Raw genomic sequence first — 24,586 nt, 5'->3', positions numbered from 1 at the left:
CACCTTACATCATTACCTCACACAGCCCTGCAATGGTTACTATTCAAACCAACACCAGAAACAATAGTCACATGACATTAGTAAAATGCTGAATTACTGCCAGTTTTCCATGTGAGAGACATCGGTAATTTTTTTTTTTCTGTCAACTTGCACTTCTAGAATCATAAATACTATCAATCACTAAAGGAGACATACACTTGCCGGGCAGTGGTGGTGCACGCCTTTAATCCCAGCACTTGGGAGGCAGAGGCAGGCAGAGGCAGGAAGATCTTTGTGAGTTTAAGGCCATCATGGTCTACTGAGGGAGATCCAGGAAGGGCGCAAAGCTACACAGAGAAAACCCTGTCTCGAAAAAAAAAAAAAAAAAAGGAGACAAATACTCTAGTAGAAAAATAAAGTGGGCAAAGTGGACAATACAGTTTGCTTCTGCCACAAGGAAGGGATGTCTCTACATGCTTGAGCTCTCATAAAGGTCTCAGCTGGCTTAGGATCTTTCCAAGTGGAATTTAAGAATTTTAGCCAGGGAATGGCCCTGACAAATGGTCCTGAATTGATGTGAGTTACCTCAGTCTCTAGAAAATTTAGACTGACTATATCCAATTGTTGTCATTTTTCAACTGTTTATTCTTTTGCTTTCAATTCTCTGTATATTCCACAGCATTCTCACACTTCTTTCACTCTTTTATTCAATTCTGTACCTCATACTATTTTTCATTTATCTTAAAGTAAATCTTGAGGCTGGATAAACGGCTCAGTGGTTAAAAGTGTATACTGTTTTTGTAGAGGACCTGAGTTTGGTTCCCAGAATCCATATTAGGATGCTCAAATCTATTTATATTTAACTCCACGGGATTCACTGCCCTCTTCTGGCATTTCTGGACATTCACATTCATGTGCCCATACCCATATACAACACAAATACACAGAACTAATAAACAAAAGTGAATAAAAGATCCTTTCTTAGTCGGGCGGTGGTAGTGCACACCTTTAATCCCAGCACTCAGGAGACAGAGCCAGCAGATCTCAGTGAGTTCAAGGCCAGCCTCGTCTACCGTGCGAGATCCAGGATAGGCACCAAAACTACACGGAGAAACTCTGTCTCAAAAAAAAGGGGGGGGTAAATGATTGCCCATCTCACACTTTAGGAAATTTAGCCATATGAATTGACCAAACATTTAAAACTTTGCTTCTTAATTCATTATTAGGCATTTGCTTTAGTGCCATATTTAAGCTTAATATTTTGCATAAAAATTTAATAATCAATAGACTCCAGTTTGCTACAAATCTTTAAAATTTCTTTAGTTTGAGGATTTAAATGGTCATTGGAATTTATGGTTAAAGTTCATTTTATTAAGCATGGGAAGGGTTATTAATTTACAGAAGTCTGTGTCATCTGTGAGGAAATGCTTGCCCTATTTGAGGAATAATTTACAAGGACTCTTTCCACTGGCGCAATGTTTTTCTAAGTAGTTTCTGTTTTCAGTTTCTGTTGTAGTTGCCAGTTATGAATAGGGAGGGAAAAAAAAAAACAGATATAAAGTGGAAAGGCAGACACTGAAAATAATACAAAATAACAAAGTCACATCAGAATGAGGGCTGCTGAGGACCCTGAGACAAAAGAGTAGAAAGGATTGAAATGTCCATATGCTAATGAGAATTATTTTTGTTTCATTAAGCAAATCACACACACACACAAAATTATGAGGCACTTTTCTATTTGCAAGGGACTTTTTACAGCTATTAATTAGTGCTTTATTGGGTTATAGAACTAATATTAATATTCTGATTTTACAGACAAAGCAATTAAGGCCTAGAATGCCACTTATTCCAAATTATTTAGTTAACAAATACTGAAGGAAGGCTTTGAATATAGTTTTTCAACTTCCAAAAAGAATGCACTGCTTTTTTTACCATGTTATGTTTTTTACTATTTCTGCATATAAATAATAGTGTTTTTCAGCACAATTTATGTTTGTTAAGCTAATCTCCCCAAACCTGTGCATATATATTGCTACATTCTATTGTCAATACAGTGTTTTATTTCAGTGTCTGCTTTCAATTAGGCATCTTTTCCTTAAATATATTTTTATCTGTTTTTGGCAAAATTAAACATCGAAACCAGAGTCCTTGACATGATAGACAAACACATATCACTGAGCTGCATTCCCAAGCCCAATAAACAACGTTTGCCAATGATAAATCTGGCTATGGAAGTACCTAATTTCAAACAAGATAGGATGCCAACAAACAGGATTTGAAAAGTTGAGGAAATGATTGAACAGAGAGGAGATTAAAAGGACCAGAACTGGCACAAGACACCCCAAGACCAAGTTCTCAGCACAAAGGAGGTTTATTTGCCACAGAGGGACAAGGGGTAGAGAATGAGAGACAAAGACAGCAGATAGAGGACAAGGCATTAGGAAAAAGGAACAAAGGAGAGGGGAAGGCATATTTACCCTGGAGGGACAAAGGACTGCCTCTGGATAGAGAGGACAAATGGCAGTTTATAAGGGGACCCCATGTTAGGATTAGTTGGTTAATTTTGATTGAGCATGTTAATTAGGGTAATCATAAGGGGGCTTTTGGTAGCTGGACTTTAATACTTTGATAGCTGGACCTTGGTGGTCAGCGTCAGGAGAAGGCAGTGGCCATATAAGGGAATAGACCTTGGTAGCTAGCTTTAGGAATGTGATAGAATGCTTTTTAGCAAGATAGAGGGAACAGGGAAAGGCAAGGCCTGTCAGAGCCATGTTTGCCATGCTAGAGCCCCTTCAGAGACTACAGAGAAAAAAGGAACAAATAAAAAATATCATCATGCTTGAACTGATACTTTCGTTAGAATATAATTAGCTATAAAGGAAATTATTGAGTTAATCAGCAAAAATTTAATATGAACCAAGGATGAGATGATCATCTACTATCAAAAAAGAGCAAAATAGTTAGGGATGAAAGATTGTGATGTTTGCTGCCCTCAAATGGGATATATGTTTTATGTGTGTATGGGTATGTGGGTATGTACATGTATGAGTGATGGGGAGGGAGGGACAGAAGGGAGGAGGGAAGTGAAATCATTTTGGTTTTTAATTTAATTTAAATAATTTTTTTCTATTTTCCAACTTCTAAGTTATAAATTATATTAAGAAAAAAGTATAATATTTGTTAAATAAATTTAAACTGTAATTAAATAATCATGTGCCCCTAAAAAATTGCTTTTGGTTTTACTAGGCTGGAGCCCCAGTTAAAACATCAACAAAAATCCTAAACTAAATGAAACTAGTATGTCAAACATAGCTTGTGGTGTCTCCTTATAATTGTTAAGTATTTTGGTTTTCTTAATATTGTCAATAAAATAACACATTCCATAATCAGTGTCTAGATTAGAATTTATCCCATGGAGTTTTTTTCTATAGTTCTATATTTTCACCGATAGCCTGATTTTGTGACATAGACTTTGGAGATTTTCCATGTGAAAATTATCCTATTCCTGTCATCCAGTACCACACAGCAATTGGTATCAGACTGGGCAATTAGTTTCTCTATGTTCTAGGAAGTGTTTTTGTCTACATAGAAAATATGTGTACAAATGAAAACATAATAAAAATAAAATTTCTGACTACTTCTATTGCTTAGCTTACCTACTTCTTTGATAATGCAGTAAAAGACAGCCACAATGTGACATATAATTTTCATTTAAAAATTCTCTTACTACTATGTTATGGTAATTTTAGATTTCTCCAAGACTTTGCATGAATTCAGAAGCCTCATCAACCACTGATATAGTCCCCTCTGTAAAGTCTGATTTTTTTGGGTCACTTCCCTGAGATTTTAAATACCAGGGTAGTTATTTTTCATAGTTCAACATTAGTCATTACACAATGCTGCCATCATTAGCAGCAGTCAGATGTTTTGTACCCCCATATGTACAGTGAGGTAAATGGAATCTTCACAAAGAACAAGCCATCATGCTAAGTGAATGCTCCATGTATGAGCTCACAATCACAGAGCCAGCACCAGCCCTTATCTGTTTAATTATTTAAAACATTAGTTACTATATAGAAATAGCAGATCATAAGTTACTTCTCCTTATATTTAAAACTTGCTTTCCTGAGCAATTATAAATGTCATCTTATCTTCTAAAATGTCCACTCCTCCCTCCCCTATTCCTGTGATTTCTATGACCCCCCCCCTTCCCCCTCCCGCCACACACACAACTTTCTTGTTATTTTGGGCCTTGTGGTCTTGATCTTTTGGGAACTACATTTTTAGTCAAATGGTGGAATGAAGTTTCCAGAGCTACAAAGCAATAGAAAAAAATCTAAATTATGTTCATGCCTTCTGGGTCACCAGATTAACTGTTGAACTGTTATTGGGTTGGAAAAAACAATCCATGTTGCCCTTTGACATCTTCTTGGAAACAAGATAGGAAATAACAGTAATATTCTGGCAAGGCTGATAGGGAGCTGAGATGAGAAAAATCAGATTATTTTTTTCATTACATTAAAAAAAGTATCTCTGTAGCTCAAGCTGGCCTAGAACTCACTATGTATAAACCCATGTGACCTTGAACTGTGGTAAGCCTCCTGGCTTAGCTTCACAAGTGGATGGGGTTACACGCGTGAGCCACCACTGATAATTTTCACTCGTAATTGTGACTTTTTCTGTTTCACACTAAAGAAATATTTTGGAAACAGCATAGAGTGTGTTGATGTGTGTGAATTCAGTATACTCATATCTGTAATATATTTTTCCTGAGAGTGCTAGATTCAGCCGACCTTTTAGATAATGCTATTCTGTTTGCTTTCCAATCTTCCAAAGATCTCTCATCATACAACCCTTTGCTTTCTTTAGGAATTAAAGAATGTTGTGGGAATGATAAAAAAAAAAAAAATTATGGGAACAAGATCTTCAAATTAGTGTACGATTTTGTTTTACATTTCTTTCAAGTCAGCCAGCCCCAGTCCATATGTATGCTCCTTCCTTTTGGTTCTGTTTTTAGTATTTCCAGCTTACTCTTTCTCAAAAGACGGAGCCTCCCTCTTTGTTTCCTTTATTCATAGCCTTCCAGTTTAGTGATATTAAATAGAGGAATGTGAGTAAATGAGTAGGGTATGCACGAGGCACCAGAGAGACTAGTTTTTGATTCGAGAAATTTTTTTTTTTTTTTTTGCGGAATCTCATGGGAAATGAGAACATGGAATGGTTCTTACCCTTTCTCAAAAGAGAAGGTGTACATATCCAGCCTCATATCCCCATTGCTTTCTCACTTGTCACCAGATTTAAGGTATTGTATTTTCATAGACTCATGTCTAGCATTCCTGCCAACCAATTTATGGTGCTGGTCTTGGTGAGACAATTAAAAAATTTAGTTTATTTGTTACACTTTTTTTTTGTTGTTGTTCATGTGACAAAATAGTGGACAAAATCAGCTGAAATAAAAAAGGTTTATTTTGACTTATACTGGGAGGTACAGTCTATTATGAAGTTTGAGGCAGCTGGTCACATTGTATCCATACTCAGAGAACAAAAGTGGCAAACACCTGTGCTCAGCTCCCTTTGTCATTTTTATGCAGTTCAGCAATCCTGCTGATAGAATTGTTAAATCCTGCTGATAGAATGATTAGTGTGGGTCCGCCCACCACAGTTAAAGCAGCCTAGAAATTCCTTCACACACATGCCTAGCTGTCTCCTTAGAAAATTCCAAATCCTATCAAGTTGACAGTATTAACTATCACACTTGCACTATCGTTTTTCTGATTGATTTCAAATATTCCTATTGGCTATTTTTACTTTGTTCCTCCTCAATTATTGGTTTTTAATCCTTTCATTTCTAAGCTATTAAATGGATCTAGCATGTACCCATAATGTACCAGAACAGTTGCTACCACCTTAATCTTGCTGGGGAAGGCTTAAGTAAGAATTTAGAGTTAAGAACTTATATCTATAACCAGTCAACATTTTTACATTATCTAGATTCTTTGCTTTGTATTAATTACAAACCATTCAATTTTTTTCTCCATAGACCTCTCAAACACCCTTTTCTGAATCTTAGTTCAAACATACAGTAATTCTGAAAATAATCTGTCCTAATTCTTAAGCATCCTGTTGGTATATCTTAATTTTGGATTTAAGATTTTGATACAATAAACTAGAAAACATTCATATAAATAGGCTTAAAAACTTTGCCTTAATACTGACCTATGCCTGCTATATTTTTAAAGAAATAGTTCAATGAAGAAAGATGAAATTTCAAATTATGATCTGACAATGTTTGTTGAATGTTCTTTCTATTTACAAAGTATTGACAACAGAAAGGAGCCCAGTGGTATTGAATTAACAGATGATATATCAATTTTGGAGAATGTTAAACAGATGTTTAAATTAGAATCCTGTGCACAGATGTAATTCAGCCCAAGGAATGTTTATGATGTTCAGCTCTAGTTCCCTGGGAAACAGATGCTGATATGGAAATTTACACACAGAAAATCAAACCTCAGGATCAGTGAGTCAATCAGGCAAACCTCATTAAGTTTCAAGGCCAAAAACTGGCCCTTCATGGCTCTCAGTTCTATTGTCTGAGTCATCTTTCTTTTTTCATAAGAACCAGCACATATATTTATTTATGTGAGTTGGCCTTGCTAGAGCCTTTCCTTTTGAAGATTTGGGATGAGTGGATGGGGCAAAGTAGGAAGTTAAGTCCCAGATGCTCTTTCCAGAATTATTGACCTAGGCAAGGAAGTGAAGCCTTTGTAGTTCAACTCTTTCTCCCCAAACTAGTTGGGTTTGGATTCATATTGCCCTTGGGAGGGGCAGGAGCTGGGGCCAGCTTTCACTTCAGCTGAAGTCAAATCTAGAGCAAGACTCAACTGAGAGCTGACAGCTACAAACACTACTAGCCTCATTAAACATTACAGGAAATGAAAAAGCTGAACACAAAGTATTTGTGTTGATTTGAACATTATGAATTTAACTATGAAAAATGTGTGTGGGTCTACATATTTCTGAAAAGAGATGTAGAAAATGAAATTGAACAAAACAATTTTGCAAAAGTAGAAGAATTCATAACCCTCTCAGCCCATAAACTTGGACTTCAAATAGCTTATTTCTTTTGTAGTAACAGAAGAATTCAGGTTCCTATTTTCTTCTATTTACTCAATTTTAAAAAAGATAAGTCTTGCTATATTTTTGCATGTCTCAAGCTTCTCTTTGGTTTATCTGTGACATCTGTCTGTGGTACAAATACAGCTCTGTGCTCCATTAGAACCACTTTGACATCATAGCATTTATGAACAGGTGCTTTGTGCATGTGTGGCTCACTTCAGCCATTCTTAGAATGGCCTCCTTTAGGATAATAAAGTGGCAATGTGCATGAGCCTAATTTCCTACATGCGCCTAACATGCTCATTTTCACTGCCCTAAACTATTTATTTAGTTCAACATCATTTAAAATAAGATTGTTTCATTGTTTTAAATCACGAGTGTATGGTTGTGTGTGTGTGTGTGTGTGTGTGTGTGTGTGTGTGTGTGTGCCCATGTGCATGTGAGTATAGGTACTTATAGAGGCCAGAGGTACTGGATATCTATGAAATTGGAGTTACAGGCCATTGTGAGCTGTCCAATGTGGATGTTGGAAACTGAACTCAGGTCCTTCAAAAGTCAACTTAGCATCTTATAAAGGAAATTGTGAATTAAAACTATACATTGTACAATGTAAGGAAATCAAATAAGATAAAGGTACACTCTAGTAAGAAGGAACACACAGAGAAGTCTGTTTCACAAACTAAGACACATATACACATATATGCAAAAGACTGTAGCTCCAGAAAAGTCCCCTTATCTGAAACAGATTTTCTTATTTTTATCTCCATTATTCTTTGATTTCTTTCAGAGTTACAACTTGGAGTATTCTTCCAATCACTTAAACCCAGTTTTGTTTTGTTTCTATTCTTTTCATGTTTTCTCTATTTTAATCTAAGCAGTTTTTTGGTGTTGCTTTTAATGTATTTTGAATTAGTTCTCTGAAAATATAAGAATAAAAAATAAAAAAGGGCATGTGAGCTGTTTTGGGGTTAGGACATCCATGAAGAAAGGAGGCAGATTTGGTACAGTCGTCACAGAAGATGTAACACAGCTAGTCAGTCCACTGAGAGCTTTGTAATTTCTGGAGCCACTTGGATGTGGAGGAGCAAGTTTCATGAGCTGTTCAACACTGGAGGAATTTATGCAAAGGAAGGATGAGGTTGGACTGAGTTACCAGAGACGTTCCAGTGTACTCTATGCCTTAATGTAGCATCATGATGAGTGGTGGTGTGTTGCCAATGATCGCTAAAGCAAATACATAACCACATGTCTGTATCCTTCAAAAATAAAAAATAAAGTGTGAGAGTTGCTTGCTTATGGACCAGCTATAACCACTGTAATAACCCCATTGTAGATTCATGGAAATGTATTCCTTTTAGGTTTTCCTAAAATCTGGCTCTATTTAGCTAATGACACAGGCACTTAGGATTTTGATTACATACTTGTTATTTGGTATGGTAAGAAAAGTCAGATTATCATGAGTTTTATTCTTTACTACAGCATGGCTTAATTGCTAAACTTTCCTTTTGTGGAAACTGGACAGCCACATGGCTCCCTAGATTTCATTGGCACCTTTAAAGAGGGAAAATAACTGTTAAGTAATTTTCAAAACATAATAATCAAAGAAGCATTAGCAGTGATTACCATCTCTGAGTAAGGCCTCTGAGAATGCATCCATGTGGAAATTGTGGTCTTTGGATGCCACCACCATAGCTCACAATCTGAACAGGGCCAGTTAATAATAGAAGCCAGAACCCATGTATTTGCATAGCAACCACCTTCCTTACCTTCTCCAACAGCAGGTGAAAAACTGGTAAAAGTGCTAGTATTGGAAATGGTGAGACTACTCATCAGTGGGGTGGCACCAAAGTCTACAAGTTACTGCCATGCGTTTATAATTAATCAGATGGCATCACAGAGATGGTGCAGTGTTGAGGCAGGTGCCCTGAAGTACACCTTTGTAAATAGCATATGTCTGTCAGTTTTTTTTTTTTTTTTTTTTTTTTTTACTTCATACCATGCTTTGGCTGAATTCCTGGTTTTGTGTCTTCCACAGCAGCCTGTCACAGTGCTGGAGAAGGAGGTTTGGGGATGTGATGAGATGAGCATTTGTCATCTAACAGGTGGCCAGTATAGCATCCCGATAAGACTGTCTGGTTTTATACATGCTTCCCTGAGTCTGTCCATTACTCAACCTTGGTGGCTATTTGTTAAAAAAGAAATAAGAATTTGTCAACTAATAGTACTCACACCTGATAAGTCAGTAGTAGTATAATTTATCTGCCTTGAGTATAAAGACATGCCAAAGAACATTGAAGGATATGAAAAACAACAATTATACACAATTATCTGAGTGTATATCTAATATATATATATATATGTATATATATACATACATACATATATATATGAAACATGTAATGATGTAATGTTTGTTATTCATGGACATATTGTCAGTTATATATAATTGTAATTATTTGCCTATTAAATGACTGTTTTATTTTTTATCTGTTCATTAAAATATTCCTACAGACAAAGACTGCAAGGGTGATTTTCATTTAGTTTCTCAGAAGCTTTCCTGTTACTTTCTCCTCCAGGTTCTATAAATAAACTTTGATTTGTTCTAGAATAATCTAGTTTCTTACCTATCTACTTCCTAGCAGCTTAGTGAATTCTTGCCTTTTAGCTTTGTTAATTTTATTTGTTTATTTATTGCTTTACCTATGACTATATCACTTATTTATTTTGTGTGTATTTGTGCATATTTGCACATATGTGCCAAGTTATGGGTGTGGAGATCAGAGGACGAGATCAAATTAAAGTTTTCGGGCTTGGTGGCATGCACCTTGACCCTCTGAGCCCTCTCACAACCCCACTTGTATCATCTCTTTTTATTATAATACTCCTGGTTGTTGGGTGATGTATGGAATTACTGGATTGTCTGTCACATAGCTTAAAAAAAGAAACATTTCTGTATTTATCATCCCTGTGTATCCAGTGTCCAGCACTGAGGGCAGATACAGAGAGGTTTTTTTCCCCTAAAATGAAGGAATAAAACAGTGGTAAACAGAAAAAAAAACCCTCTTATCTAAGTAGGTTAGATCTGGTGGATAGAGTGGACAAACTAGCAAACACTGTGTGGTACATGTTAAGATCCCAATGCCCATCAGGTAATTTGGAAGCTTAATAAATACAGGCATCTGTCTCAGTCTGGAAAGGCCCCCAAAAGCATTCTGGAGGAACTTAGATGTAAAAATATATAAGATGGAGGAAAGCACATAGCCACTTTATCAGGGTAGGTAGAATGACAGAATCCTATTCAAACAAAATGAAATGTGACTCAAATCCAACATGTCCAGAAACCTATAAACAAAAGAAACTACTGAGTACTTTTATGAAGAGTTACAATGGGCGATTCAGGAGATGAGAATAGGCCAAAGTGGGTCACATGAGTACTGAATAAATCCCTGTGATTTAGGGCTCTATTTTGAAGGCAATAGATAGTCATTGGGAGCTTTTAAGCAGAGAAATTATGATAAATTTATGGTTTATGAAGGTCATATGCAGAATGGATAAGAGCAGATTGGGAGAATACAGAACAATCAGTTAAGAGGCTGGTGGACTGTCTCTGTACTGAACATTTGTTGGTGGTGATCTAGAATCACTTAGTAGTAGAGGCTAATGGAAAGTCAGGGGTAGATGAATAATGCCCATACAGTTTTATTAAAACAAAGTCATATTCTTCTCATTACTCTAGCAGTTTTAACTCAGCTTGACAGCATATGAAATCAAATGCTTTAATGTCTTTGGGTATTTGTTTCCTTATGTTAGCTAAAGGATACACAGTCTCTGAATTTTCTTCTATTATTTTTTTGTTTGCATTTTAAGCTTTTCCTGACTGGAATATGATTTTGCTTGAGGTGTGAGATGGGATTTAATTTTAACATTTTTCAGAAGGTTTGGTAGCTAGTACCTTGGTAGTAAGTGGACCACTCTTCTTCCATTGAACTTAAATACAGTTTTTAAATAATTAAAACTCTCATAATGCATACTTAGATTTATTTTCACAAAATTATTGTCATTCTTTTATTCTTTCTACTTTATATAATAATTGTATTTTGATATCTCACAGTTTTAGAATTTCCAAGACAACATTGGACAATGGCCATGAAATCAAGCCTCCTAGTTAATTTGAGTTCAGTAGAAAAGTTTTTTATCTTTTGTCATTTAAAATAAGCATTGTATCTAGTTTTTGGAAAACAGCTTTTATTATATTTAAACAGGTCTTTTATTTTTATTTTGTTAAATGTTTATAAAAATTTTTGAATTTTAGACGTTTTGGGATTTGCTGATATGATCTTTTATTTTCTTATTTAGTTTTATGAATTCGGTGTTTGGCTGATAGATTTTTTCTACTGTTGACTTACTTTTTTATATAACATATAAGCATTACTTGATACTTTACCAATTACTCGCTTCTATTGCCTATTACTTTAGAAAATATTCATAAGAGAAATTGGTCTTAATATATCACATTGGGTTTTGACAGGTAGTGTATGGGCATGACGAAGCAGAAATGATTTACTTAAAGTATTTTTTTCTGCCCACCATAAGAGGGCATGGGACTACAGTTAAATATGATTATAGCTGCCATGTGGGTGCTGGAAATTGAACTCAAGACCTCTGGAAGAGCAGTCAGTGCTCTTAACTTTTGTGTACATATTATGGCTTCCAGTATTGTGTTTTTATGGGATTCTAGAGTGTGCAAATGGGAGCATCTCTGCATCTATATCTGTTTCTTGTGCTCTTTCTCAGGCTCTTTTCCTCCTGTTTGTTTTATTTTATTACAGTTTATTCTTCCTTAGAAGCCTGTTTGTAAGCCAGGTGGTGGTGGTGCATGCCTTTAATCCCAGCACTCAGGAGGCAGAGGCAGGCGCATCTCTGTGAGTTTGAGGCCAGCTTGGTCTACAGATCGAGATCCAGGGCAGGCAGCAAAACTACACAGAGAAACGCTGTCTCAAAATAGCAAGAAGAAGGAGGAGGAGGAGGAGGAGGAGGAGGAGGAGGAGGAGGAGGAGGAAGAGGAGAAGAAGAAGAAGAAGAAGAAGAAGAAGAAGAAGAAGAAGAAGAAGAAGAAGAAGAAGAAGAAGAAGAAGAAGAAGAAGAAGCCTGTTTGCTTTCTGATGAGGCAGAAAAGGGTGGATCCAGATGGAAGGAGAAATGGGTAGGAAGTGGGAGGGGAATGATAATCAGGATATATTAAGTGAAAAAAATCTATTTTTACTAAAAGAAAAATAATAAATCAAACACCACTCCAATGGCATGAAAATAATCGAGTAATTGTTTTTTTTTGTTTTTGTTTTTGTTTTTTTTTTTTATTAAAAGTGAGCTTCAATCATTTGCATTTTACCCCTTGTTCACTCACACTGTTGTCCACACAGGTATTTGTGAAACATTGCATGATTCTTTCCTTTACTTGTCACTGCATGGGTGTAACAAAATACCCAAGAACACAAGGGAGCAAAGAATTATTTTGGATCCTATTAGAAGTTTTAGTTCATGGTAGCTTAGTCCCATCTGTGGGATTAGGTGGACAAATGACATCACCAGACAAAATTCGAAGTGAAGCCCTTTACCCCATGGCAGCCCGGAAGCAGGGAGGGGACAATGAGAAGGGCCAGTGACAAGTTCAAGGACCAAATTCCTTTAGCTAGAATCTACCTCTTCCATTCAGCTTTGAATTAGTTCCTTTATGATGCTAGAGTCTTTGTGATGCAGTCACCTCTGAACTGGGCAATACTAACTGGACTCAGGTAGTTATTAATAGCAGTAAAAAAAAAAAAAAAAGATCAGAAGTTGGCAGGTAGATGGGATAGGGTGGTAGTAGTTGATAGATATAATGAAAATACATTGTATAAAAGGATGAAACTTTCAATGAATAAAGAAAAATATTTTTTAAACAGTGAAAGTCAATCTTTAACAAATGAACTGTCCAGTTCCATTTTTCAAACTCAAAGGTCTCATTTTCTCCATTTCTTCTCAATATGTACCTATGTCATTTCCTTCAGTAGATTTTTGTTTCTCAATTTTAGGTTGTACCTATTTTCATGTTATAATTGTTTTTTTCCCTTAAATTCAACATGATTTTCTTAGGGGAACAGGAAGTTTGCTATGAGATTGTGTCTCCTAGATATGACAGGGAAGTTGCACCCATGGAGTCTTAATCTTAATGATTTTTATGTATGTATTTACTTACTTACTTTTATTTCTGTAGACACAAAATACATTTTTCTTTGATTTTGGTTTCCTTGAGTTCTATATGCTTTAGCTTCAGTTTTGGTTTTCTCTTTAATCCAAGGGTGTATATTGACTAGTTTTCAGCCATATAACACTTTCTTGGCACAGTTTTCATTATTTGAAAATGTTTATTGCAAATGTTTTCTTGCTATTTGAAAATATTGCATGGAAAAATAATTCTGAAAGGTATGTTTTGGAATATTTGTGCTAAGTAATTAAGCAACTTTTATAAGTTTCTGCATATAACATATGTATGTAATGCTTTGATTTTCTTACTTTTGTTCTCAAATATTTTTCCTTTTAATGCATTTTTTTATATTCATGTTTCAATCACATTATCTCTCTGGCTAGTGTTCTTGATTCTGGACTCGCCATTATCAAGTCTAGTTTTTCCAGTGTTGATTAATTGACTGCATACACCTCACTTTTGCTTGCCAGCTGTCATCCATTCACGACCTGCTCATTCACTCCCTGCTGTACCCTTCCACCTTTTCCTCTATTTATCCATTATAGTTCATCTGCTGGGGGAGGGAGCTTTACCTTCCTTTGTTGGCTTTTTGAACACCTCATTTTCTTCAAACAGTCCCTCAAGATAAGTAAACATTCATTTTCTTACCTTCAAAGTAGTTCTGTGTCTTTATGCGATAGTCTAATCACATGGTAATGTAATGAACTGCATGAATAGATGTGAGCATGTCTATTGGTCTTGACATCCTTATATATGATATAACTGAAACATAGAAAGATTGCTAATACTTGTACACCATAGATGAATATTATAAAAGAAAGGAAGATATTCTCCATGGGCCAGGCATTTTGCTGGTGATGGACATGAATGAACCAATAAGTAGAACATTTTATCTTCAAGATATTTGCAGCTACATTAAGATGGCTTAATAAAAATAGACAACAGTCTTAATCCATGAAAGAATATAGTCTATTTCACTCATAGCTAAAGGATTCCAGCATTTAAGCAAATAACAATGTACAATATTGTCTTTACATCTATGTATTACACTTAACTGTGAGTGCATTTTCATTCCTTTGAACATCAATACCAGTTACAAGCAATAATTTTTCTGTTCTTTGTTCAAAAACCTGAAGTTTTTGGACAATATTTTTCTTCCAAACCTAGAAGCACTCCATGCAGTATAGTAGGTACATATGAAAAAAAACAGATTACAGCACTGTTTATTCTGGCTTTAGTTTAATACATACATATATATATATATAATATAATATATAAAGTATTAATATATATATAAATCTGATCAACAGAACATTTCATAGTAATGAAGAATATTATCATCAAGGTGAGCATTATTGTGATTTGTATGCATTCAATTTTTTATTTATTCATATTGATGATGATGTAGGTGCTAGCCATTGTTCAGCTTTTACTGTCTGGATAGAAATCATGAGTAGGCAAGAAACTCTATAAATGCTGCTCTTTGGCAGCAGTGAGCTGAAGCAGTGGGCAGGGGAGGGCAGCAGGTAACACCCTATACAGTCACATTCCTTATGCAGGCAGTGGTAATTGTAAACCCTTAACCCTAAAAGTATTATTACAAGTCTTGGGTCTGCCTAGGAAGTCAAGATTTCTCAATCCTTAGCCCCAGTGTGTACCACAGTTCTAGGACTCTTGTTCCTAAAGAATTGTCAGCTCTCTGGAACTTATCTGGCAGTTCCTTATGTCCTCTTATCCTTCTTTAACCTCAACTTTCCACCCTCGCTTTCAGTCTTCTGTCCTTCCTGTCCTCACTACTCTCCAACTGTTCATCTGATTCTTCTTCAGGTATCCATTACTCTCAGCAGGTGTCTTGCCAACTGTTCAGTTATTGCTCCCACCACCATTCTACTGTCTCCGCCAAATTGCCTGACTTCTGCTTCTTCTGCTTCCATTTTAATATTACTGAATGTAGGCAAGAAAATATTAATTGAGAGAAGCTTTTTATTGGCCCTAATGTTGTAGCACCAGAGGGGACAGCACAGATGACCTAATGAGTAAGCCTAAGAAGCCTCCATATATATCCTGAGATCTTGCTTGGACAGTCTTGGCTGAGGCTATATCTTTAGAAGTCAAAGAAATCAGTCACGGTTATTGTGTAGTTTTCTCAAGGCACATGTAAGGTATTCCACATGCTGGTGGATGGCTACATTGTGGCATGATGGCCACCCAGTTGCCTACATGACTGGTAGTCCTTTTGCTTATGGTATCTAGAGCAGCAAGGGAATGTCCACCAACTTACACGAAGGACATCAAAGTGCTCTACCATTTTACTTTATTTGCTTTTGAGAGGAAAATGAACAATAGGATGATGTATGATAAGAATTTAAATAATTAACATCATAAGTAATTTTAAAACTATTTTAAACAATACTTTAGCAGCATCTAACTCCTGCCTAGAGCCCCAGGGAGAAATGAGTCTCTCTCAGCTGTCTCATAAGACTTTGATTTTTTGAGTTTTCATGAAGAATATGGGAATGGATTTTCAAAACACATAATTATTATATCAGGAAATTACATTTCAATAAGCTGTGAAAGATAAGACAGGAAGAAATCATGGACAGTATCAAATTAAAGTGAAGACAACTAAGAAAATTAAGGAAAGTAAAGAATAAACAGTGTACACTGGCTTATATAATTTTGAAAGCATTTCTAGCAGATCACTTAGAGCAGGAGCCAAGTTTATACAAATATCATCTGTCTTGGTTTTTTCTCTTCCACTCTATAGAGCTGGGCAGATCAATACAATTGTTATCAGTTCTGTCTAGTTCTATTGTTGTACAGCGTATGTTGAAGAGTAATCTCATAGCAGGCCCATGTAAACTGGATGATGGCCATTATCTCAATAGGTCACATTGCTAGTTAACCTTAAACGTCAAACCTGCAAAACCAAAGTTAATGTGAAATGTTTTAACAAAGGGCCTTTTTATCATTAAAATTTTCACTTATTTTCATTTCACAATAGTTGTAAAGATACCTTTGTAAAACTGACTTCTTGTTTTGGCTATCACAATGTCAAGACTATAGAAAAGTCTTAAGCTATTTGATGTGTTTAAAAATGAATAGTAAAAATAATGTTGTTGACTGTTCTGTTACTTCCCTTCTAGAGGGAGGGAACATCCTAAGGATAAAAGAGGTGAGCACAACAAATTAAGCCACACACTGCATAGATTGCTGTGCACTCTAATAGGACATTAAGAAAAGGATGAGGATTTTGGAAGGGTAATCCCTCTGGATCTTTCTAAATTGAAAGGACAAGAAAAGAATTAGCATTATATTCTGCCAAACTTTGTATAAGAATATTCATTCCTCAGACTATCTCAGAGTTTTAAGTGATTTATTCATTGGTATATGATGATATGTACAGATTTCCTCTCTGAGTGGTTGAGTATACAGGGGACATTAAAACCAACAACAAAGGAAGAATGTAAATGGAAGAATTGTGATAATAGTATTGATTGTCAACTTGAGATAAATCTAGAATCACCTAAGAGACAAGCCTCTGGACACTGCTGTGAGGGTGGGAGCAGGTTAACTAAGGTGAGAAGATCTGCCTTGAATGTGGGTGGCCCCATGAGTTGGGCGTAGATTGAATAAAAAGGAGAAAGAGGTCTGAACATGAGCATACATTCTCAGTTTTTGCTGCTGTTCGGGTTATAGTGGAAAGACCTTCAAGCTATTAGCCCAAATAAGCTTTTTTTCCTTAAAACAACAAAAAAAGGGAATGTTTCAGTCCTGTTTGATTTTCAGAATTCCTTATAAGATGGACAGGCTGTACAAAAAATGATAAGTAAACTACAGGAGATGCCATAGTGTGACTCCATTCCTGTTCGTATAATACCTCTCCTACAGTTTTTCCTCAGACCATCTGAATCGAGATCCTAATTAGTCTTAACAATAAAAACATGGAGTCAGATATTGAGGGTGAAAACTGAAAGATCAGAGAAGCAGAGCAACAGCCACTAGGAACTTGTTACCTCTTTGAATCCTCAGATGGAATTAGGGGAGATCCTATCTCCACTAGATTTATATTCCTGTCTCCACCTCCCTAGTCCTGGGATTAAAGGAGTGCACCACCACCACACCACCAGACTGTTTCTCTTTTAGACTGGTTCAATCTGGTTTACCCCAGGGTGACCTTGAACTCTTTGATCTTCCTGCTTCCTCTTCTCAAGAGCTGCCAGTGAAAGTGTGAGCCACCACTGCCTTTCCTCTATGGTTAACTAGTGGCTAGCCCTTGATCTCCAGGCATGCTTTATTTGTCAGAACATAAACAAATTGTCACACAACAACCATCCTTAAAAAGGAAACTCTGTGCCTCTGATTACCCTATAATGCATTGCTGTAAGGTAGAGTTTCTTTTTCTAGGACAACTGGGGATACATATGTTAAGAAAACAAACATCTTGATTCTCTCTACTCAGATTCTTACTCTACTCTTGGTTTCTTTCATTTTTGTGCTTGAAAGAATGCTAGTGATTTCAAGTTCTACAATTTTATATTTGTTTTTGTTTCTTTTTCAATGAAGTCTATTTAAATTGCATGATTTACCCTGTTATGTTAGTAGAAACACTATTTCTACTAAATAGCTTGATGCTTTTACCCACACATGCACCACAGATTATCTCTTTGATAGCTACTTTCCACCTAATCAATGCATAAGTTGTGTGTGTGTGTGTGTGTGTGTGTGTGTGTGTGTGTCCCTGTCCTGCAAGGATTAGTGAAATCATTAAGAAAATGAATAAGTCATTTGTGTTATTTAAATTATGAGGTATTAAAGAGAAAATGAATTTCTAGATTATTAGTATTTAAAAAGTTCCCACTCTGTGAGTCACAGGGAAGAAAGAGATAAATGGAAAGAGAATACATACATGATAGGGAAATTTATGTGTCTGTGAAGTACAGAGGGAATAGTAGAAAACATGTTTACTTTCTACTAATTTTTGTCCTGAATCTAGTATTTGTCTATTTGTCTACAAAATAGAGTCTTTTTTTTTTTTTTTTTTTTTTTTTTTTTGATTTTTCGAGACAGGGTTTTTCTGTGTAGTTTTGGTGCCTGTCCTGGATCTTGCTCTGTAGACCAGGCTGGCCTCGAATTCACAGAGATTCGCTTGGCTCTGCCTCCTGAGTGCATGCACCACCACTGCCCAGCTGAATAGAGTCTTTTTAAATGTTAAAAAAAAATCAAATTTTCTCTAATATCTTAGAAGCATGCAAATTAATTGAAAAATAATTCTCTAATTTAAAATTAACTTATGTAGGTAATTTGGGGCCTCAGGAAAATATGTCACTTGTTTTGCTTAATACTATACCTTTTAAAAATACTTATTTTGAATTATGTGTATGCGTGTGTGCCTGTGTATAGGTATGTGCATGAGGCCACAAGGCCAGTCATTTCATTCTCCTGAATCTAGACTTGGAGGCAGTTCTGTGCCACTTGATGTAGATACTGGGAACTCAATTCAGGTCCTTGTTGGGAGTATTATATGCTCTTAACCACTAAACCATCTCTTCAGTCCTCAATTACTGCCTCTTTAGATGAGTGTCTTGAAAGCTATATATTCAATTCCTAGCCAATGTTACTAACATTTTTTATTCTTCTTTACCTTTAGGTCTGAAGTTCCAGGAAATTCAAGAAAGATTTGGTGAGGAATTCTTTAAGATATGCTTTGATGAGAATGAGAGAGTCCTTCGAGCTGTAGGTGGCACACTGCAGGACTTCTTCAATGGCTTTGATGCATTGTTGGAGCACATTAGGACTTCTTTTGGGAAACAGGCCACTCTGGAGTCACCATCTTTCCTATGCAAAGAGCTTCCTGAAGGAACTCTTATGCTTCACTACTTCCACCCTCACCATACTGTGGGGTTTGCAATGCTGGGAATGATTAAGGCTGCAGGAAAGAGAATCTATCATTTGAATGTGGAAGTGGAGCAAATTGAAAATGAAAAGCTGTGCTCTGATGGTTCAAATCCACGCAACTGTAGCTGTCTTTCTTTTCTTATCAAAGAATGTGAGACTATTCACATTACAAAGAATGTTCCACAGGGTACTTCCCAAGTTCCTGCAGATCTCAGAATCAGCATCAATACCTTCTGTAGAGCCTTCCCATTCCACCTGATGTTTGATCCCAACATGACAGTTCTTCAGCTCGGAGAGGGCCTAAGGAAGCAGCTTCGATGTGACATTCACAAAGTGCTGAAGTTTGAGGACTGTTTTGAGATAGTCTCTCCAAAGGTTAATGCCACTTTTGAAAGAGTCTTGCTGCGTCTGTCAACCCCATTTGTGATAAGAACCAAGCCTGAAGCTTCTGGTACTGAGAATAAAGATAAGGTAAGTAGCCATAGATTCCAGATGCATGATGGGATCTAGTAGAATGGATAATTACTTCAATAAATTCCATGCTGACTATAGTTGTAATTATTTAGACAAGAGAGCTTAAGTGCCATTTAGAAGATTACTGGTCCCTGGATGTATGTAGAAAGATTTGGCTGTATTTCCAGGCCTTTTACATAGTGTCTGCCTCATTTGCTAATTTATTTCAGCACATAAAAAGAAAACACTTATTAATAATAGCCACAGCAATTACAAGATGATAGGACTCAATAAAAGTCTAACATTATACATTCATGAATGTTTCCATGAACAAGTCAAACTGTGAGAGAAATTTCAACATTGTGAGGGTTGTCTGACTTATCTTTATGTAAACAAAGAGAAAAACCTGCTGTTTAGTAATTATGATCTCTTTTAAATTTCACAGTCTCAGAACTGTGTCATTTATGTCATTTTTGTGTGTCAAAAGAAAGAAAAATATGTATTCTCCCAATGTTGAATATGAACTAATTAAATTTTAGTATTCAAATTATGAGTTATTCTTTAAACATCATTCCTTGAGAGAACACAATGTGTAGTATTTTCACTGTACATTTTTATTTTTTGAGTTTCCATTTGGAAATCTGGGCCATAAAACTATAAGTAATTAATGAAAAGATCACAGAAACAAACCTAAAGATAGTTGAATTCAAGCAAATATTTGTCTCTTATTTTTTGAAATAGCTAACAGCAAGGTCAATATAAAATGAAAAAAAAATATCAGTTGTGACTACTTTTGCCTTTTTGGTGATATACTTTCAGTAACCCATAAGAAAAATCATGTTAATTATCAGGGTAGATGTTTGAATGCATGCTTATTTAGTTTCCAATAATATATTTTTGAATCTCTTTCTATTCCTCTGCATTCTAAGTGGTTTGGGGAAGCTGCTGGTTTTTAGAATGAACGATGAGGAAAATGGCAGAAACAACAACAACAAAATGAATAAATAAATAATCCAGCTGAATGAATAAAAGAAATAAAAAGACATTTGAGAATGATAGAAAAATGTACATTTATGTTAAATGGCTAAGTCAAGTGATTTAGAAAATTCACCAGTAAAATTTTTGTCATACAAGTCCAATGATTTGAAATTACTTGAGGATAGGCTTAGGTTCCCACTGGGGACATTTTGGTATTTTAGTTTAAAGCTCCTAGTATTATTGGTCCTATTTGATCACATAAAGGTATTTTATTAATATTTTAACACATATGCTATATATTTGAAAATCACTGTGAGTTCTGAAACCTTTTCAGGATGGAAGAAACTTGTCAAATATGTATTTTTTTTTTACTACATTTGTAGTTGCTTTTTATTTATTTGTTTGTTTTTTTTTTTTTTTTTTTTTTTTTTTTTTTGAGATAAAGATTCTCTGTGTAGCTGTGGCTATCCTGAAGCTCACTCTTTAGATCAGGTTGGCCTCCTCACAAAGATCTGCTTGCCTTTGTCTCCTGAGTACTAAGATTAAAGGAGTGAACTACCACCACCCAGCTGTAGTTGCTTTTTAAAACTATACTTATTCTAGCTTTTACAGTTAGAGAATATTGAAACTATCAGTTTTGTTTTGTAAAACTTCAATATTTGTCTAGAAATTTTGAAGCATTTTTGACCTTAAGATTAAAGCCAGCCTTTAAAAAATTGCCTGAATGAGAATATATTATTACAAATGTTAATCCATTACATACTCTATAAATTTAAAAAAAACCTTGCAATTTAAAGTTGTTACTGCTCAGACTTCTCCCAAATTTCACTGTGCTTGGATTTCTATTTAATTTGTGTACCAGGATAAGAAAGAGACATAATGAGATGATGACTCAAATGTCAGGGCCCCCTGCCAATTCCAATAATAAGGAACTGTGCTCATTGAGAGGATGCAATTATCATTTAAACATGTTGGTGATGGTTTAAAAATAATGTGATAGCAGAAATTTTAGTTAGAATGAGATAGTAATCTGATCAATCTTATATTTTCATTCTTGCTCACTCACTCATATTTGCCAGAATGAGGAATTTGTGATGCTACAGTTGTCTGCAGTTGAAAACTACTCAGTTAATTGCATAGCCTCTTGAACAATGAATAACCTTTGAATTAGTGTGTCAACATATACCCTGTTCAGAGGGTTTTTTCAAATATGCAAAGAGAAAAGAAAATCAGGCTTGAACATTATGTGCTTTTTGTTGAATTTGACCTTGATATGAACCATTTCCTCATTAAGCTATCCTTGATAGATGACTCCATGTGCCTGGAGCCTCTTCTTCTTTAGTCAGCTTTGATTAGAAGGTACTCTTTTAAGATAACTTTAGGATTCTATTACCAGGTCCAACATTGAAGTCTTTCATTATTAACTTTTTTTTTTTTTTTTTTTTTTTTTTTTTTTTTTTTTTTTGCCTATGCACTAAATAGTAATGAACCATCAAATGCTGTTAAAAAGATGAAGCCAACAGTTAATCTTAAACTTCAGGATGGAAAAATATTTTCAGGTTTAACCAAAATGCTTCAGATAAACCATGCTCTTTGGCATTTTGCTTTCTTAATCAGCTTAAGTGTATGGCTAAGCTGATCATGCTCATGCGTGATTTGATGAGACAGTTAAGAAATAAAGCCAGCATCCTCAACTCCAAAATATGGACTTGATCCTGCTATATGGGCTATGGATGTGTAAGGGTAGCAACATTCCTGTTCTAATCTTTTTAAAGTTCAATTTCCTTTTCATTATTTTCTTTGCTTAGGTCAATCATTAAGAATGGATAACCTGGTGCCTTAGTTAGTTGTTTATGCTTATAAGGAGACACCATGACCATGGAAACTCTTATAAAGGAAAGCATTTAAAGCTGGGTCACAATTTCAGAGGTTTGGTCCATTGTCATTATGACAGGGAAGCATGGTGACATGAAGGCAGACATGGTATTGGAGAAGTACCTGAGAATTCTACATATAGATCTGCAGGGAGCAAAAAGGATGAAAGCCACTGGGACTGGCCTGTGACTTTGAAATCTCAAAGCCCACTCCCAGTGATGTACTTCCTCCAAGACCACTTGAACAAGGCCACACTTTCTACTCCTTCTTAAGTAGTGTCACTCCCTGATGACTAAGCATTCAAAGATATGAAACTATTGGAGACAATTCTTATTCATACCACTACATTTTACTCCCTGGTCCCCATAGGCTTATACCTATATCATAATGCAACACACACACACACACACACCACACACACACTTAGTCCATTTAGTCCAACTTTGAAAGTCCACATAGACTATCACAGTCCATCATTTTAAAGGTCCAAAATTCAGTCTCTTCTGAGTCCAGGGACAAACTCCTACTGTAACCACCTGTAAAATTAGAATCAAAAAGCAGATCACAGACTTTTAACACATAATGGCACAGGATATACATTACCATTCTAAAATGGAAGAAAGGGATCATAGTGAGAAAATGCTGGACCCCCCCCCCAAAAAAAAAGACCTAAAATCAGCAGGGCAAACTCTAACCACTGCCTCTATGTCTGATGCCAAAGTGCTTGTCAGGTCTCCAACTACTTTCAGCTTTGTTAACTGCAGCATACTTCTTTTAGGCTGGTTCCACATCCTGTCTGTAGCTCTCCTTGGTAGGTATCCCATGACTCTGGCATCTCCAACATCTTGGGGTCTCCCATGCAATCCATGCTTCATCTTCACAGCTTCATTCAATGACACATGCCTGGTCTCAGTGGCATTTTTTAGTCATGGAAGGAGATTCCACACACCCTTTCTTGTATTGTTGTCTCTAAAGCCAGAATCACATGGCTGAAGCTGCAAAGTTCTACTAATTGCTGGTTTGGGGACATGCCCTGTTGTTCAATTTTATCTGTAACAGCTTTCTGTTATTCATCATTTCCTTCACTACTTAAGCTTTTCTTTAATTCCTTTTCAAAAATTCAAAGCTTAACTGTGTGGGGACTTGCCTTAGATCACTACTGTCTTTACTCCATTGAGCATGAGTCTTTTCTTTAAAGTTTTTATATCCTTGAGCACTAGACTTAGCTCCATTACACTTCTTGGTGCTCATTTTCTCCTCAAACTTCAGATTTGTAATTTTCCTTGCTCATCTTGCTCCTTTTAATAATATAATCTGCATAAGAGATTCCTAATAACCACATAACACAGTCTGTACTAAGTTGTCTTGATATCTCTTCCGCCAACACAATTCATCAAACTCTTTAATTTAGCCTCAGGCAGATTTTTTTGGACAAGGGCAAAAGAAGCCACATTTTTTTCCAGCAAAATATCACAAGAACAGTCTCCATGTGACTTACTAATATTCTTCTCCTCTGAAACCTTTTGAGCTGGAGTATTATAATCTACATGGCTCTCAGCACCATTTTCCATGTTTCTACAAGCATGGCCCCACTTAAATGTTCAGCTGCTTTCCTAATTCAGAGTCCCAGAGTCTTCCACATTATACTCACAAGCAGCATGATCAGGCCTGTCACAGGAATAACCCACTCCCTGGTACCAACTTCTGTCTTAGTGTTCTATTGCTATGAAGAGACCCCATGATGATGGAAAGTCTCTGGCTTACAGTTTCAGAGATTTAGTCCATTGTCATCATGGCAGGGACCATGGTGGCCTGCTGGCAGACATGGTGCTGGAAAAGTACCTGAAAGTTCTACTTGTCAATCTGCATGAAGCAGGAGGAGAGAAACCCACTGGAGCTGGTTTGGGCTTGAAACCTCAAAACCCACCACCTGTGACCACTTCTTTTTTTTTTTTTTTTTTTTTCCTTTTATTTTACTTTACAATACCATTCAGCTACACATATCAGCAATGGATTCCCCCGTCCTCCCCCCTCCTGCTC

The 24,586-nt window shown here is 36.0% G+C and overlaps 1 protein-coding gene across 1 annotated transcript in view; it reads left to right on the top strand.

Annotated features, from left to right (window-relative positions):
* The window catches only part of Gucy1a2 (guanylate cyclase 1 soluble subunit alpha 2), a 319,363-nt gene that overhangs the window by 57,723 nt on the left and 237,054 nt on the right, over positions 1-24,586 (top strand). The window contains exon 4 of the mRNA XM_028893011.2: positions 18,993-19,711. Within this exon, the coding sequence (XP_028748844.1) occupies positions 18,993-19,711 (719 nt within the window). The remainder of the gene's footprint in view (positions 1-18,992; positions 19,712-24,586) is intronic.

Source organism: Peromyscus leucopus, chromosome 7 (assembly GCF_004664715.2).
Source record: "Peromyscus leucopus breed LL Stock chromosome 7, UCI_PerLeu_2.1, whole genome shotgun sequence".
In the NCBI taxonomy this organism is placed as follows: Eukaryota; Metazoa; Chordata; class Mammalia; order Rodentia; family Cricetidae; genus Peromyscus; species Peromyscus leucopus.
Note: the sequence above shows the minus strand (reverse complement) of the source record. Positions and strands in the feature narration are given on the sequence as shown.